Source organism: Schistocerca piceifrons, chromosome 10 (assembly GCF_021461385.2).
Source record: "Schistocerca piceifrons isolate TAMUIC-IGC-003096 chromosome 10, iqSchPice1.1, whole genome shotgun sequence".
Classification (NCBI taxonomy): Eukaryota; Metazoa; Arthropoda; class Insecta; order Orthoptera; family Acrididae; genus Schistocerca; species Schistocerca piceifrons.
This window is the reverse complement of record NC_060147.1, coordinates 79,611,633-79,630,415: the sequence shown is the minus strand read 5'-3', so window position 1 is coordinate 79,630,415 and position 18,783 is coordinate 79,611,633. Positions and strand designations below refer to the sequence as shown.

General features: G+C 44.7%; 1 protein-coding gene across 1 annotated transcript in view; it reads right to left on the bottom strand.

Moving 5' to 3' along the window:
* Positions 1–15,688: 15,688 nt before the first annotated feature.
* LOC124718708 (homeobox protein Hox-C4-like) overlaps positions 15,689–18,783 on the bottom strand; it is an 84,423-nt gene continuing 81,328 nt past the window's right edge. The window contains exon 3 of the mRNA XM_047244329.1: positions 15,689–15,986. Within this exon, the coding sequence (XP_047100285.1) occupies positions 15,689–15,986 (298 nt within the window). The remainder of the gene's footprint in view (positions 15,987–18,783) is intronic.

Sequence of the window (18,783 nt, the reverse complement as noted above, 5' to 3'; positions counted from 1 at the left end):
AGAATTAGCAGCAGGATAAAGCCATTTCACTGTACTACACTTACATGAAATGAAATGTACGTGTTTGACTTGTTTCCACACCACAAACTCCACCCTCCGAGGAAGCTATGGAAACGAATAACATAATGTACACTACTCGCCATTAACATTACTACACCAAGAAGAAATGCACATGATAGATGGGCATTCATTGGACAAATATATTATACTAGAACTGACATGTGATTACATTTTCAAGCAATTTGGGTGCATAGATCCTGAGAAATCAGTACCCAGAACAACCACCTCTGGGCCGTAATAAAGGCCTTGATACGCTTGTACAGGTACAGCTGCCCATACAGCTTCAACACGATACCACGGTTCATCAAGAGTAGTGACTGGCGTATTGTGACGAGCCAGTTGCTCGGCCATCATTTTCAATTGGTGAGAGGTCTGGAGAATGTGCTGGCCAGGGCAGCAGTCGAACATTTTCTGTATCCAGAAAGACCCGCGCAGGACCTGCAACATGCGGTCGTGCATTATCCTGCTGAAACGTAGGGTTTCGTAGAGATCGAATGACGGGTAGAGCCACAGGTCGTAACACATCTGAAATGTAACGTCCACTGTTCAAAGTGCCGTCAATGCGAACAAGAGGTGACCGAGACGTGTAAACAATGGCACCCATACCATCACGCCGGGTGATACGACAGTATGGCGATGACGAATACATGCTTTCAATGTCCGTTCACCGCGATGTCGCCAAACACGGATGTGACCATCATGATACTGTAAACAGAACGTGGATTCATCCAAAAAAATGACGTTTTGCCATTCGTACACTCAGGTTTGTCGTTGAGTACACCACCACAGGCGCTCCTGTCTCTGATGCAGCGTCAAGGGTAACCGCAGCCTTTGTCTCCGAGCTGACAGTGCATGCTGATGCATACGTCGTCGAACTGTTCGTGCAGATGGTTGTTGTCTTGCAAACGTCCCCATCTGTTGACTCAGGGATGGAGACGTGGCTGCACGATCCGTTACAGCCATGCGGATAAGATTCCTGCCATCCCGACTGCTAGTGGTACGAAGCCGTTGGGATCCAGCATGGCGTTCCGTATTGCCCTCCTGAACCCACCGATTCCATATTCTGTCATTGGATCTCGACCAACGCGAGCAGCAATGTCGCGATACGATAAACCGCAATCGCGATAGGCTACAATCCGACCTTTATCAAAGTCGGAAACGTGATGGTACGCATTTCTCCTCCTTACACGAGGCATCACAACAACGTTTCACCAGGCAACGCCGGTCAACTGCTGTCTGTGTATGAGAAATCGGGTAGAAACTTTCCTCATGTGAGCACGTTGTAGGTGCCTCCACCGGCGCCATCTTTGTGTGTATGCTCTGAAAAGCTAGTCATTTGCATATCACAGCATCTTATTCCTGTCGGTTAAATTTCCCGTCTGTAGCACGTCATCTGCGTGGTGTAGCGGCCAGTAGTGTAATTTTCATTATCTGCCCAATGTTCATTAACATGTGTTTCCTTCGGGATGGTGGGAGAGTATGTGATGGGTTAGTTATCACGGCAAAGCTGTGTCGACATTTCTCGTACTGGTTTCGTGACTCGAGGACACTTTTAGAGGACGCCCGGATAAAAGAGAATTGTCCCCGGACTGTGGCAGGTTGACGGGCGTATTTCACGCCTCGTGGAGGCGGGGCGCGTGGAGACGCTCAGGAGCCAGTGGGAGACGAGCAGAGACAGTCGCTGCTGGCGTCTGGCGCGCCACTCACAGAGCAGCACTGATTAATGGCGCCACAACGTGTGACTCTTCACACTGCGCGGCAGAGACAACAGGGTGCGTGTGTGATGTGCGGGGAGCCGGCAGCTGTTGGTCTTGGAGCGCGCTGCGACGTCTTGGGAGCACAGTGTTTGCGGACAAGGATCATGTTCCGTCGGCGCTTTTCAAAATATTTACGTCACTGCCGCAAATAATAGCAGCCTCTCAGATGAAGGACTCAAAGAAAGCTGTCAGTCAGCTCTGATTTCTTTTCGTGTTTGTCTGACACGTGAAGGTCTACCAGTATGCACGAACCCACATTTTTTTGTTGTTCTGTAGAACAAACGCCGTTGTCTTTGAAATGCGTGGGCTAACAGGACCGAGCGGATTAGGTTCGGGAAAGGGGCCAAAATGAGTTCCTGTCAGTTGCAGTCAACATACATACTTTATTTATCAACACAGAATATTACATAAAGGATGCGAAACACGCAAAACTTTAATCGACCTCCTTTGATTAGATCGGCTGAAGGCCACATTCAAAATCCAAGACACAAGGCTTCACCCAAGAATATTTTCTAAATCTTCAGTCAAATCGGATGAAGCCCTTAGCATTTTAATTTTAATGGAACTAGGCTGCAGGTCGCATATCAACCAATAAGAGGAATTTCAATCGAGAGGCAGAAGGCCTTATCTTAAAACATTTCATGCAAATTGGGCGGAAGGCCCCATTCAAAAGCATAACAGTCTTATGCCTTAAGAGCAAGAGAAGATTAATTTAAGAGCTATTAATCTCGGCTGAAAGCCACATATCAACAAATATCTTTAACGGCATTAGGCCTGGAAAGAGTTTCAATCTAAAAGGCAGAAGGCCTCATCTTAAAACCTCTCCAGTAAAATTCTGCTGAAGGCCCAATGTTGTTGTTGTTGGGGTCGTCAGTCCTGAGACTAGTTTGATGCAGCTCTCCATGCTACTCTATCCTGTGCAAGCTTCTTCAACTCCCAGTACCTACTGCAACCTACGTCCTTCTGAATCTGTATAGTGTATTCATCTCTTCATCTCCCTCTACGATTTACACCCTCCACGCTGCCCTCCAATACTGAATTGGTAATCCCTTGATGGCTCAGAATATCCCCCCCCAACCGATCCCTTCTTCTAGTCAAGTTGTGCCACAAATTTCTCTTCTCTCTAATTCTGTTCAGTACCTCCTCATTAGTTACGTGATCTACCCATCTAATCTTCAGCATTGTTCTGTAGCACCACATTTCGAAAGCTTCTATTCTCTTCTTGTCCAAACTATTTATCGTGTACGTTTCACTTCCATACATGGCTACACTCCATACAAATACTTTCAGAAACGACTTCCTGACACTTAAATCTATACTCGATGTTCACAAATTTCTCTTCTTCACAAACGCTTTCCTTGCCATTGCCAGTCTACATTTTATATCCTCTCTACTTCGACCATCATCAGTTATTTTGCTCCCCAAATAGCAAAACTCATTTACTACTTTAAGTGTCTCATTTCCTAATCTAATTCCCTCAGCATCATCCGACTTAATTCCACTACATTCCATTATCCTTATTTTGCTTTTGTTGATGTTCATCTTATACCCTCCTTTCAAGACACTGTCCTTTCCTTTCAACTGCTCTTCCAGGTCCTTTGCTGTCTCTGACAGAATTACAATGTCATCGACGAACCTCAAAGTTTTTATTTCTTCTCCATTGATTTTAATTCCTACTTCAAATTTTTATTTTGTGTTCTTTACTGCTAGCTCAATATACAGATTGAATAACATCGGGGTAGGCTACAACCCTGTCTCACTCCCTTCCCAACCACTGCTTCCCTTTCATGCCTCTCGACTCTTATAACTGCCATCTGGTTTCTGTACGAAATGTGAATAGCCTTTCGCTCCTTGTATTTCTCCGCTGCCACCTTCGGAATTTGAAAGAGAGAATTCCAGTCAACATTGTCAAAAGCTTTCTCCAAGTCTACAAATGCTAGAAACGTAGGTTTGCCTTTCCTTAATATATTTTCTAAGTTAAGTCGTAGGGTCAGTATTGCCTCACGTGTTCCAACATTTCTATGGCCCCATATAAAAATATAATAATCTCATGCCTTAAGGGCAAGGCAAGAACATTAATTTAAGAGATATTGATGCTCGGGTGAAAGCCACACATGAAACAAATAACTAAAATCCAAACAGGAAAATTACTACATAACACACAAGGAACGGCACTGAGAAGTTTCCAAGGGTCAGCCTGGGTTTGTAACAGTAACGCCTGTTTAGGTGAGACAGGCAGCCTGTCCAACAACTTCTTAATCTGGACGCAACCCAACCGACAGACAGCTGACCGACCAATCACCCAAATCAGTTCCGCTCCACGCAACCAGCAAACCGACCACAAGATTTCAATACAACGACACACAGAATATTGGCGCCCACAACGACCAATTTGGCGCCAACCTGGCCTTTTTAGAAGTTATGAAATCGGTGTTATTAATGTAATACAGGAGCTCTCGTAATTCTGCCTTGCTAGAAGTCCTAGCTCCGAATGACGCAGTATTGAGTGTTATATGGGCGGCCTCTTTATCTGAAATTACAGTCCTGTGTTTTTTAATGTTTCGTTCTAGTGGTATATGGTATGAAAAATCTGTTTATGTATTGCAACTGTGTGTTGTATTAATAATAATAATGTCGTGTGACGAGGGCCTCCCGTCGGGTAGACCGTTCGCCTGGTGCAAGTCTTTCGATTTGACGCCACTTCGGTGACTTGCGCGTCGATGGGGATGAAATGATGATGATTAGGACAACACGACACCCAGTCCCTGAGCGGAGAAAATCTCCGACCTAGCCGCGAATCGAAACCGGGCCATTTTGATTGACAGTCTGTCGCGCTGACCACTCAGCTACCGGGGGCGGACTGTGTTGTATTATACACCTTGTTTTCTCATTTTAAATTTACCGCCTTCATTTATATTTTACTTCGTCAAAATTTTAGGATAAGTTAAGCACAGGTGCTGCCCCTAGTAATTCCATCTTGTCAATGTTTTATGTGCATTACATTTATATAGTGGGTATGTATATCCAGTTTACGATCTCTCATTTTTAATCAGTGCTGCGCCGCAGCGCCACCTCTTGAGGTGATTCTGTATTAGGCTTCAGTACTGGCACACGACGCTATCGTGCATTATGCTTACTACCTGAGCCCCCATCTTACTCTGTTACTCGCTCCTGTGAACGGGAACGCGTTATGCAGATCTTGGTTCCTCTCGCGTCCATCTATAAAAGGTAATGATTTTACTATTTTATATTTCTAGTTTTTACTGAGTTTAACGAAGGCGATGTTGGGCTGATATATTTGAGGATGCCCTTTGGCTACACTGACTAAGCGATTCTTCTAAGAAATACCAAATTAAGGTATTTGCTCTTTCAATACTTGATCTGTTTATACACGCTTATAGGTTATCCAAGTCTGCACAACGCGATCGCGATTCTTAAATAGATGTATTTGTTCTCTGTTTTCTATTTAGATAACCTGAAGATGCCTAAATAAGCCGAAACGCGTCGTTGAAAAATAGAAAATTAAAAATTACAACCAAGACTGTTTTTAAACAATACTGTTAAGCACTGGTTTGCTGTATGCCACATATGGATCGGAAGAACGACCGACAAATCTCAGCTGTCGAACTACACGCCGCACTGGACAGCAACAACATGAAAACTGCTGCGGAAGCAAAGGGAACTTCACAGCAAACATAAACATAGCCAAAGCCTTGCAGACAAACAAAAATTACGCGAAGCGAAATGTAGTGTGAGGAGGGCTATGCGAGAGGCGTTCAATGAATTCGAAAGTAAAGTTCTATGTACTGACTTGGCAGAAAATCCTAAGAAATTTTGGTCTTATGTCAAAGCGGTAGGTTAATCAAAACAAAATGTCCAGACACTCTGTGACCAAAATGGTACTGAAACAGAGGATGACAGACTAAAGGCCGAAATACTAAATGTCTTTTTCCAAAGTTGTTTCACAGAGGAAGATTGCACTGTAGTTCCTTCTTTAGATTGTCGCACAGATAACAAAATGGTAGATATCGAAATAGACGACAGAGGGATAGAGAAACATTTAAAATCGCTCAAAAGAGGAAAGGCCTCTGGACCTGATGGGATACCAGTTCAATTTTACACAGAGTACGCGAAGGAACTTGCCCCCCTTCTTGCAGCGGTGTACCGTAGGTCTCTAGAAGAGCGTAGCGTTCCAAAGGATTGGAAAAGGGCACAGGTCATCCCCGTTTTCAAGAAGGGACGTCGAGCAGATGTGCAGAACTATAGACCTATATCTCTAACGTCGATCAGTTGTAGAATTTTGGAACACGTATTATGTTCGAGTATAATGAATCTGAATGTAGACAAGTGTAATGTGCTGCAAATACACAGAAAGCTAGATCCTTTATCATTTAGCTACAAAATAGCAGGTCAGCAACTAGAAACAGTTAATACCATAAATTATCTGGGAGTACGCATTAGGCGTGATTTAAAATGGAATGATCATATAATGTTGATCGTCGGTAAAGCAGATGCCAGACTGAGATTCATTGGAAGAATCCTAAGGAAATGCAATCCGAAAACAAAGGAAGTAGGTTACAGTACGCTTGTTCGCCCACTGCTTGAATACTGCTCAGCAGTGTGGGATCCATACCAGATAGGGTTGATAGAAGATATAGAGAAGATCCAACGGAGAGCAGCGCGCTTCGTTACAGGATCATTTAGTAATCGCGAAAGCGTTACGGAGATGATAGATAAACTCCAGTGGAAGACTCTGCAGGAGAGACGCTAAGTAGCTCGGTACGGGCTTTTGTCAAAGTTTCGAGAACATACCTTCACCGAAGAGTCAAGCAGGATATTGCTCCCTCCTACGTATATCTCGCGAAGAGACCATGAAGATAAAGTCAGAGAGATTAGAGCCCACACAGAGGCATACCGACAATCCTTCTTTCCACGAACAATACGAGACTGGAATAGAACGGAGAACCGATAGAGGTACTCGAGGTACCTTCCGCCACACACCGTCAGGTGGCTTGCGGAGTATGGATGTAGATGTAGATGTAGATGAGGAAAATACACTGCTGAAAATTACGTCAACGACCAGGGCAGGTAACCGGAACGTCAATGGTGACAAAGCAGAAGATACCGCTGGTGAACTTCCATAACAGGGAATAAATTAAGTTAAATTTCACAGGAGGACAGCTGCAATCCTAGCAGACTTACACACAAGAAAACGAAGAAATATAAACAGTTGAGGCTCGGTAGTAAGTTAAGTGAGGACTCAACTTTCATGCCCGAGATCGGTGGGTGACGTACTTCGTAGCACTCGCAAGCAGCACCTCACACTCCAACCGCATGTGCACGCCGCCAGCGGCTCCAGCCCGACTCTGCGTGACAGGGGCTTGCTTGCTGCTCCACGCCAACCGACCGACTGGACTGCTGGTCCGTCCGCGACTGCTGCTCCGTCGCGACTGCACTGCTGGTGCGTCTCCCACTCACTGACTACCCGACACACGACGACCCGTGAATACTATCGGTCGCTCCAGAGATGGTACGACAGTGCACTTATCGATACGCGTTGCTGATGCCACTCACGGGCAAGTGAGGCAGGAAGTTAGTGACGCCAGTAAATGGAATAAGAAAACGAGGCGGCACTACCGTAACAGAAGATGAGAAACAATTAATGGGATGAACATGAGGCTGCACGGCACCGTCTTACTATTTTTTCCTCCAGCTGTGTTGGTACGTTTCGCCTGCCCTCCACTTCAGCACACTGACGGAAAAAATTTGCAATAAATAATTAATGTATAGTAATGAAATGTCGGGAATACATTATTGTAGGTAACATGTCTAAGTGACTGACGTTGCAAGATCACAGGTTAACGTAAAAGCAAGATAAGGGCTGTAAATGCGAAATGCTGATGCATTAATAAAAGGCGTGACCGGAAGAATTTTGAATTCAAGTTCGAAAACGGGCGCGAATTGTGTTGCACAGGTGGCGAATGTCGTTTTGTGGGCTGGAGTTCCTTGCCTGTTGCAGTTGGTGCTCGATGACGCTTCTGTTGTCGTCTAATGTGTTCCACGTGCTCGGTTGCAGATAGATCTGCTCATCGAGCAGGCCAAGGCAACATGTATATTAAAAATGAAGAAACTCCTCCAGCTCTATTTAAGGTGTCGATTTTATTTTGGCATCTAGTTTCAACGTTGTAACAACGTCATCTTCAGGCGCTATAAAATATACCATACATACAACAACCAATTGACATCAGTAACCTATGAGTTATTATGTAAACAAATATATTACAGACATATTACATAATGGACGACTTCAATAAAATTAATTACATTTTGGCTTCTGAGTGTCATTGTCTTTACTGTCTTTCTCACGGGTGTTTAATTGTCTATTTATGATCTATCATAGCTAATGATTTAAAAATTTCTTGGTTTTACTGTGTTTTATGTAAATCAAAAGCCTTCAGCCACGTGTAAGTAAGTTTGAATTCCAGCAAGTGGATATTTGCTGAAAGGTTATTGTCGTTGTGTTGTCTTTTTCTGGGCTTTTTCAGCCACTTAAAACTTAAGGCTTATGGTCATATTTAATTTTTTTAATTTTTGAAAATTAATTATGTGGCCTTCAGCCGCTTGGAACCTTATTATTAAAATTACCTTTCTAGCTTAAACATTGCGGCCCTCTGCCCTTAAGGGTTTATGGTACTTTTAGAATCTTGGAAAATCACTTGTGGGCCTTACGCCGCTCAAAACCTTATTCTTAAAATTACCCTTTAAGCAAAACATTGCGGCCTTCTGCCTTTGAAAGGTTATGGACATTTATTTTAAAATATTGAAAATTATATTGTGGGCCTTCAGCCGTTCGTATTGCAACTTGTTTATGTTTGTCCGTCCACTTTAGCCTTGAGGCCTTCAGCCTAGCTGTGACAGGGTGGTCAGAAAATGTCTGCAACGCTTGTCGTGATGTTGTACGGCAGATTGTACTGACACTTGCTCCGTTTCCGAGTTATTAAGCACTGAATTTAGCTAATCGGGGCGTCGCGCGCGTAAATTCAAGTTTCAGCTGACGAGACACAGCACTCGTTGGGCAACACCGCCCCTGGCAGGCCGCGTGAATGTGAGCGCGCGACGCCCCGATTGGCTAAATTCAGTGCTTAATAACTCGGAAACGGAGCAACGTATCGCATTTTTTTCTTAACATTTATGTCTCAGTACAATCTGCCCTACAACATAACGACAAGCGTTTCAGACACTTTCTGACCACCCTATATACATATCTTTAACTGCATGTCTTGTCACTCGAAGTTTACCTTGTTGCCCGCATCTCGTGGTCGTGCGGTAGCGTTCTCGCTTCCCACGCACGGGTTCCCGGGTTCGATTCCCGGCGGGGTCAGGAATTTTCTCTGCCTCGTGATGGCTGGGTGTTGTGTGCTGTCCTTAGGTTAGTTAGGTTTATGTAGTTCTAAGTTCTAGGGGACTGATGACCATAGATGTTAAGTCCCATAGTGCTCAGAGCCATTTTTTTTTTACCTTGTTGATTTTTAAGATTTATTGTTTGGAGGCGTTCAGCCGTGAAAGAATTGGATATTGAAACTCGTAGTTGTAAAGGTTCGGCTATGAGCCGTTTTGGTTTAAATGTGTTAATAAATTACAATTTTGAAGCGAAACTAGTCACCTGTTCTACCCAGCTAGTTTAGCGGGCGTCTCAGCTGTGAAACACCGAGCGAGGTGGCGCAGTGGTTAGCACACTGGACTCGCATTCGGGAGGACGACGGTTCAATCCCGTCTCCAGCCACCCTGATTTAGGTTTTCCGTGATTTCCCTAAATCGTTTCAGGCAAATGTCGGGATGGCTCCTTTGAAAGGGCACGGCCGATTTCCTTCCCAATCCTTCCATAACCCGAGCTTGCGCTCCGTCTCTAATGACCTCGTTGTCGACGGGACGTTAAACACTAACCACCACCACCACCATCAGCTGTGAAACGACGGGTGCAGCGCCGTGATCAAATGCCAATCATCACAGATGAACTTTTGAACCAGGGGCTGGAATACACCAAAGTCACACAAAAAAGGAAAGAAAAAAAATCGGACTCCACCTGGGTAGTTGACAGACCTGTACACTTGCTGTCGAAGAGTGGTGCTACACATTCTCGAACACCCACATGAAAGTGTGACGGTGCACCACCATGCATGTACCACATACACATCATTTTACCGCTTGGAAAAACATCCAGCATTGTTGTAACGTTGACATGACTGCACCTGAGCAAACGTAGCATCAGGGAAACCACTGATTCCCCGATCTATGTTTATTAGGATCGTTTGCTTGTTTCATTGTACTCTACTCGGCCCTTTCCTTGCGACAGTCAAAGAGCCTGTTTACACTGAAAAGCTAAAACTTTATGTCCGCTGTCCACCGCAAAGTTGGATGTCCCCTGTTGGCGTTGTGGGGATGTGACACGGTAAAGAAAGTATATAACTGGATCAGCGACGGAAGGGATGGGGAATCATTCTAGAGACGACGCGGGCTGCAAATGGGGAAATATGCTGACACAGGCAGCTCTGACAAAGGTGAGGTTATTAATACCCAGAGCTTGTGATCGAGTATATCGTAGTTGCTCGAGTGCTTTAGTGCTACTCTAGTGAGCATCTACGGACAGTGGTAGAACGACAGTGAAACTACTACTGGGCGATAAGTGGTTGGATGTCCACGTCTCTTCACAGAACGTGGAGTTCGGAGGCTTGTAGGTTAGGTTAGGTTAGTGTTGTTTAACGTCCCGTCGACAACGAGGTCATTAGAGACGGAGCGCAAGCTCGGATTAGGGAAGGATGGGGAAAGAAATCGGCCGTGCCCTTTCAAAGGAACCATCCCGGCATTTGCCTGAAACGATTTGAGGCTTGTATGTTCTGCAAAGTAGGATAGATAGCAATCTGTGGCATCACTGCTGAAAGAGAACAGTGCTGGTTCGCGCACAAGTGTTTCGAGCCAATAGCGTTCAAAGTACAGGGTGATTCAAAAAGAATACCACAACTTTAAAAATGTGTATTTAATGAAAGAAACATAATATAACCTTCTGTTATACATCATTACAAAGAGTATTTAAAAAGGTTTTTTTCACTCAAAAACAAGTTCAGAGATGTTCAATATGGCCCCTCCAGACACACGAGCAATATCAACCCGATACTCCAACTCGTTCCACACTCTCTGTAGCATATCAGGGGTAACAGTTTGGATAGCTGCTGTTATTTCTCGTTTCAAATCATCAATGGTGGCTGGGAGAGGTGGCCGAAACACCATATCCTTAACATACCCCCATAAGAAAAAATCGCAGGGGGTAAGATCAGGGCTTCTTGGAGGCCAGTCATGAAGTGCTCTGTCACGGGCTGCCTGGCGGACGATCCATCGCCTCGGGTAGTTGACGTTCAATTCAGACGATAAGGTTTCATAACTAACCTTTTTCGTAGGACTCTCCATGCAGTTGATTGTGGAATTTGCAGCTCTCTGCTAGCTCTGCGAGTCGATGTTCCTGGGCTGCGAACAAATGCTTGCTGGATGCGTGCTACATTTTCATCACTCGTTCTCGGCCGTCCAGAACTTTTCCCTTTGCACAAACACCCATTCTCTGTAAACTGTTTATACCAACGTTTAATACACCACCTATCAGGAGGTTTAACACCATACTTCGTTCGAAATGCACGCTGAACAACTGTCGTCGATTCACTTCTGCCGTACTCAATAACACAAAAAGGTTTCTGTTGAGCGGTCGCCATCTTAGCATCAACTGACGCTGACGCCTAGTCAACAGCGCCTCAAGCGAACAAATGTACAACTAAATGAAACTTTATAGCTCCCTTAATTCGCCGACAGATAGTGCTTAGCTCTGCCTTTTGTCGTTGCAGAGTTTTAAATTCCTAAAGTTGTGGTATTCTTTTTGAATCACCCTGTACATTGTCGAACATGGGGCTCCGCAGCAGACCACCTTTACATGTTCACTTGTAGGCCCTACAATATCGTCAATTACCATTGCAATTGACACGATATTGTGAATATTGAACCGTGAATCAATGGAAACGTGTTACCTCATTGGATGGTTGGGATTTATGCTACATCAGGTCGATGGTCGTCTCCACAAACGCCATCATCCAGGTGAACGGCGGTTCGAAACGTGCAGAGCGCCAGGGACGCGGGCTGGTGGGAGAAATATTACGCTATGGGAGACAATCTGCTGTGTTCGCATGGGACCTGTGACACGCTGACAGCTGTGGACTGCTTACACCTCTTCATGCTTGATGCCTTCCCTGCCGGCGACGTCATCTTCCAGTAGGATAATTGTCTGCGTCTCAAACCAGAACCGAGCTACAGTCGTTTGAGGAGCACGAGAGAGCACTCATGTTGACGTCTTGGCCACTAAAGTTGCTTGATGTGAATCCAGTCGAACCCACTGGGATTGATATTACGCGCATATACAAATCACTGGCACCCACACATCTACATGGTTACTCTGCAATTCACACTTAAGTGCCTGGCAGAGGGTTCATCGAACCATTTTCATACTACTTCTCTACCACTCCACTCTCGAATGGCGCGTGGGAAAAGGAACACCTTAATCTTTCCGTTCGAGCTCTGATTTCTCTTATTTTATTATGAAGATGATTTATCCCTACGTAGGTGGGTGTCAACATTCTCGTTTTCGGAAGAGAAAGTTGGTGACTGAAATTTCGAAAATAGATCTCGCCGCAAAGAGAACTGCCTTTGTTTCAGTGACTGCCACCCCAACTCGCGTATCATATCAGCGGCACTCTCAGCCCTATTGCACGATAACACGAAACGGGCTGCCCGTCTTTGCACTTTTTCGATGTCCTCCATCAATCCTACCTGGTAAGGATCCCACACCGCGCACCAATATTCCAGCAGAGGACGGACAAGTGTATTGTAGGCTGTCTCTTTAGTGGGTTTGTCGCATCTTCTAAGTGTTCTGCCAACAAAGCGCAGTCTTTGCTTCGATTTCTCCACAATATTATCTATGTGGTCTTTCCAATTTAAGTTGTTCTTAATTCCTAGGTATTTAGTCGAATTGACAGCCTTTAGATTTGTGCGATTTATCGTATACCTAAAATTTATAGAATTTCTTTTAGAATGCATGTGGATGACCTCGCACTTTTCTTTGTTTACTGCCAGTTGCCACTTTTCGCACCATACAGAAATTCTCTCTGGATCATTTTTTAATTGGAATTGATCGTCTGATGATTTTAGTAGATGGTAAATTACAGCATCATCTGAAAACAATCTAAGGGGGCTGCTCAGATTATCACCTAGATCATTTACGTAAGTCAAGAACAGCAGAGGGCCTATGACACTACTTTGCGGAACGCTAGATATTACTTCTGTTCTCCTGGATGATTTACCGTCTATCAGTACGAACTGTGACCTCTCTAAGAGGAAATCACGAATCCAGTCACAAAACTAAGACGACACCCCATATGCACGCAATTTGATTAATAGTCGCTTGTGATGAACGGTATCAAAAGCCTTCTGGAAATCTAGGAATATGGAATCGATCTGAGATCCCTTGTCGACTGCACTCATTACTTCATGGGAATAAAGAGCTAGCTGTGTTGCTCAAGAACGATATTTTCTGAATCCTTGTTGGTTATGTATCAGTAAGTCATTTTCTTCAAGGTGACTCATGATGTTCTAGTACAGTATATGCTCCAAAATTCTACTGCAAATTGAGGTCAGTGATATCAGGCTGTAATTCAATGGGTTACTCCTATTTCCTTTCTGCAATGTTGGTGTGACCTGTGCTACTTTCCATTGTTTAGGAACAGACCTTTTGTCAAGTGAGCGATTGTATATGATTGCTAAGGAAGGCGCTATTGTGTCTGCATACTCTGAAAGGAACCTGATTGGTATAACCCTGTTTAAGAAAATTGCATGACTTGGTGTGGACATTTGGAGCGACATATAGGGTAGAAGAGGATATTGTGGCAAGCCTTGACTAGAAGAGGGGATCGGTTGGTGGGACATGTTCTGAGGCATCAAGGCTTCACCAATTTAGTATTGGGGGGAAGCGTGGTGGAGGGTAAAAATAGTACAGGGAGACCAAGAGATGATTACACTAAGCATATTCAGACCAATGTAGCTTGTAGTAGTTACTTGGAGATGAAGAAGCTTGCTCAGAGTATCATGGAGAGCTGCATTAAACCAGTCTCTGGACTGAAGACCACAACATCTCCACACACCTACCATCTGTCGAATCCATGATAGGCAGAATCGGTGACCTATTACGTTCCAAAGATGGACAAACAGGTTATTAACCCGGTGGTCATAATGGTTTGGCTTGTCAGTGTATATTGTTTCCACCTTCTATCTTTCCATTCTTTGCTTAGCACTGGCTTCCCTTGTGAGCTCTTGATATTTGTATGCTACACTACTGGCCACTGAAATTGCTACACCACGAAGATGACGTGCTACAGACGCGAAATTTAACCGAAACGAACAACATGCTGTGGTATGCAATGATTCTCTTTTCAGAGCATTCACACAAAGTTGGTGTCAGTGGCGACACCTACAATGTGCTGATATGAGGAACGTTTCTAACTGATTTCTCATAGACAAACAGCAGTTGACCGGCGTTGTCTGGTGAAACGTTGTTGTAATGCCTCGTGTAAGGAGGAGAAATACGTACCGTCACGTTTCCGACTTTGATAAAGGTCGGATTGTAGCCTATCGCGATTGCGGTTTATCGTATCGCGATATTGGTACTCGCGTTGGTCGAGATGCAAGGACTGTTAGCAGAATATGGAATCGGTGGGTTCAGGAAGGTTATACGGAACGCCGTGCTGGATCCCAACGGCCTCGTATCACTAGCAGTCGAGATCACAGGCATCTTATTCACATGGCTGTAACGGATCGTGCAGCCACGTCTCGATCCCAGAGTCAACAGATGGAGACTTTTTTTTAAGACAACAACCATCTGTACGAATAGTTCGACGACGTTTGCAGCAGCATGGACTGTCTGCTCGGAGATCACGGATGCGGTTACCCTAGCCGCTGGATCACAGACAGGAGCGTCTGCGATGGTGTACTCAACGACGAACCTAGGTGCACGAATGACAAACGTCATTTTTTCGTATGAGTCCAGGTTCTGTTTACAGCATCATGACGGTCGCATCCGTGTTTGGCGACATCGCGGTGAACGCACATTGGAAGCGTGTATTCGTCATCGCCATACTGGTGTATCACTCGGCGTGATGGTATGGGGTGCCATTGGTTACACGCCTCGGTCTATTTTTGTTCGCACTGACGGCACTTTGAACAGTGGACGCTACATTTCAGATGTGTTACGACCCGTGGCTCTACACTTCATTCGATCTCTGCGAAACCCTACATTTCAACAGAATAATGCAGGACCGCGTGTGGCAGGGCCTGTGCGGGCCTTTCTGGATACAGAAGATGTTCGACTGCTGCCCTGGCCAGCATATTCTCCAGATCTCTTACCAATTGAAAACGTCTGGTCGATAGTGGCCGAGCAACTGGCTCCTCACAATACGCCAGTCACTACTCTTGATGAACTGTGGTATCGTGTTGAAGCTGCATGAGCAGCTGTACCTGTACACGCCATCCAAGCTCTGACTCAATGCCCAGGCGTATCAAGGCCGTTATTGCGGCCAGAGGTGGATGTTCTGGGTACTGATTTCTCGTGATCTATGCAGCCAAATTACGTAAAAATGTCAGTTCTAGTATATTTGTCCAATGAATACCCGTTTATCATCTGCATTTCTTCTTGGTGCAATAATTTTAATGGCCAGTTGTGTAGTATCTTCGCAGATGTTGGCACCTCCCTCTTATCGGTGAGGCAGAGTACATTCCGGACCACGCCACTATAGAGCCTGCAGTGCAGTCCATTCAGTCCGGGAATCTCTCCTGTACCCAGCACCTTTCCGTCTCGGCGGGAGGGCGGCTTTACCCACGCCGCCGCCCCCGCCGCCCCCGCCGCCCGCACCGCCCCCACGGTCCCCGCCGTCCAGATCCGCCCCCACGCCCGCCAGGCAGCCAACCAGATTCCCGGGCCTCGCCCGCAGCGTCCCAGACGCCGTACCCTCGGAGCAGACGCTGCTGTGGCGTCTAGCGGCTCCCGGCGTCTTACGTTCGCCCGAGAAGAGCTGCCGTCCTGCTGTGCTGGGCCTCCATTAATCAATGCGTCTCGCAGCGGTGTCGCGGACGTTGTCGCAGCCGGCGGGACATGGCTACCACGCAAATAGTAGCGCGCGCGCGCACACACACACACACTCATACATATGCTGCTGGCAGGACCCGCCTAGACTTCTGGCGTCTCTGCTGCTCCTTTGTCCCACACATGTGGTTTTCATCTGCCTCGTTGCCTACACAGGATCTCCTTGGAGCAGTAATCAACAGTCTGGGTTATTACAGGAATGATCATTTGAAGCGAAAGTAAATAAAGAGATAAACTAAAAAATAAATAAAAAAGTGAAAGAGAAAAGAAGGGAAGGAAAATAATCGGGAAAATCTTGGAAGTAAAATATGAGACTCGGTAATGGAAGTTAGGAAATAACAAAGAAGTTTACGGAAAAATAGAGCGAGTATCAGACACGATGAGAAAGAGTTGTATTCTGAGGACACCTAAAAAACTGGATGAAAACAGGATAACAAAAAGAATCTTTCAGTTCTTTGACGCAAACCCCAAAACATTAATGACGTGGATAAATGAAGTTAGCCGCGCGAAGTGGCCGAGCGGTTTGAGGCGCCATGTCACGGATTGCGCGGCCCCTCCCGCCGGAGGTTGGAGTCCTCCCTCGGGCATGTGTGTGTGTGTGTGTGTGTGTGTGTGTGTGTGTGTGTGTTCTTCTTAGCAATAGTTTGTTTGTGTGTGAAATCTTGTGGGATTTAACTGCTAAAGTCATCAGTCCCTAAGCGTACACACTACTTAACCTAAATTATCCTAAGGACAAACACACGCACCTGTGCCTGAGGGAGGACTCGAACCTCCACCGGTATCAGCGGCACAGTCCATGACTGCAGCGCCTCAGACCGCTCGGTTAATCCCGCGCGGCTTAGTTTAAGTAGTGTGCAAGTCTAGGGACCGGTGACCTAAGCTGTTTGGTCCCTTAGGGATTCACACACATTTGAATATTTGAAATGACGTTAAAGCAGACATGAAGGAAATGGAAATAATAGAGGAAGAAATAGGAGAAAGAGAAAGTCTCAGAGCAAAGATAAAAGTTTTCAAGGGCTTCCAGGAGAAAACAAGAAGAAAAAGACAGGTGCAATATGGACAGAAGAAAGAAGGTAAAAACATAGGGAAAGATTGAAAAATTACTGGAAAGAAATTGAGAAAAGAAAGAATACATAAGTTATTTCATGTGATCCATAGTAGGCCAAACCAGTATTAAGAATACATATGTAAAGAAAATTATAAATTAAAAAAATTCAAGGGCTTCCAGGAGAAAACAAAAAAAAAAAAGACAGGTGAAATATGGACACAAGAAAGACGGTAAAAACATAGGGAAAGATTGAAAAATTACTGGAAAGAAAGGAGAAAAGAAAGAATACGTAAGTTATTTCATGTGATCCATAGTAGGTCAAACCAATATTAAGAATATAGATGTAAAAAAAATAAAAATTAAAAAATGCCTAAGTTGGAATCCATTGAATTCCTGTGTGCGCAGTGACCGTTGAATATTCAGACTGAAGCAGGAACGGCACTCAGTCGCAAAATCTTTAATTTATTGCAGATCTAGATTTCGACTATGACATAGTCATCATCTGTGCGTTACCAAAGAGTCGTGTCTGCTACGCAAATGTTAGCGTCATTTGTCGTATGTTATGCTCTGAAACGTTGGGACCTATGTGACTCTTCGGTAATGTACCGATAATGACTAAGTTATAATCGAACTCCAGATCTGCAATAAATGACGGATTTTCCGTCTGACTTTTTTCCTTCCTTCAGTTTGAAAAAAAAAAAAAAAAATCCTAGTGAAGATGGGCTGCTAAACGCATGCGTTAAGAGCTTCGGGCACTTCCACATCTTCGATAGAAACAAATCGCTTCTACTTCAAGCTCTTTGGTTTCCATATTTTGGGAAGAGATAGAATGGACTAAAACAAGACAAAAAAACAGTCTCGTAAACATGGGCTCTAAAATACGTGCTTTGAGCACTTGTTCAATAGAAAGAGGTGTTCACAGTAGCGAAGATGAACAAGTAACTCATCAAAAGATCAGAACCAATTGCAAAATGACTTAGAAACGATATCTGTATGGTGTGAGAAGCATCAGTTTTCTCTGTATCAAGAAAAGTACGATTCATCTACATGAGTAAACAAAGAAATGCTTAAAATTACGATTACACTATAAATGACACAGCTGGCGGGACTAGCCTAGACTTCTAGCATCTCTGTTCTTCCTTTGTCCCACTCACCTGGTTCGATTCTGCCTCGTTGCCTACAGAGGCTGTCCCACAAGGAACAGCCAGTCTTCAGAAATATGACAGGAATGGTCATTCGAAGCAAAAAAACGTAGTGAACATGGGTTCTAAAACGTACACCTTAAGACGTAAGTGCACTTCCACATCTTGAATACTGTGAAATAGATCTCTTCTACTTCGAGCTCTTTGCTTTCCATATTTTCGGAGGAGTTAGTATGGACCAAAGCAGGAAAAAAATGTCCAGTAAGTAGGGGCTCCGAAGTGCACACCTTAAAAACTATGAGCACACTTTCAATAGAAGAGATGTGTTCACAATACCGAAGTTGAACACACAACTCATCTGAAGATCAAAACCACCTCCAAAATGACTTGGACACGATATTTGTATGGTACGAAAGCGGCAGTTTTCTCTGCATTAGGAAAAGCATGAGGTCATCCACATGAGCAGGAAAAGAAATGTGGTGTCACCGCCAGACACCACACTTGCTAGGTGGTAGCCTTTAAATCGGCCGCGATCCGGTAGTATACGTCGGA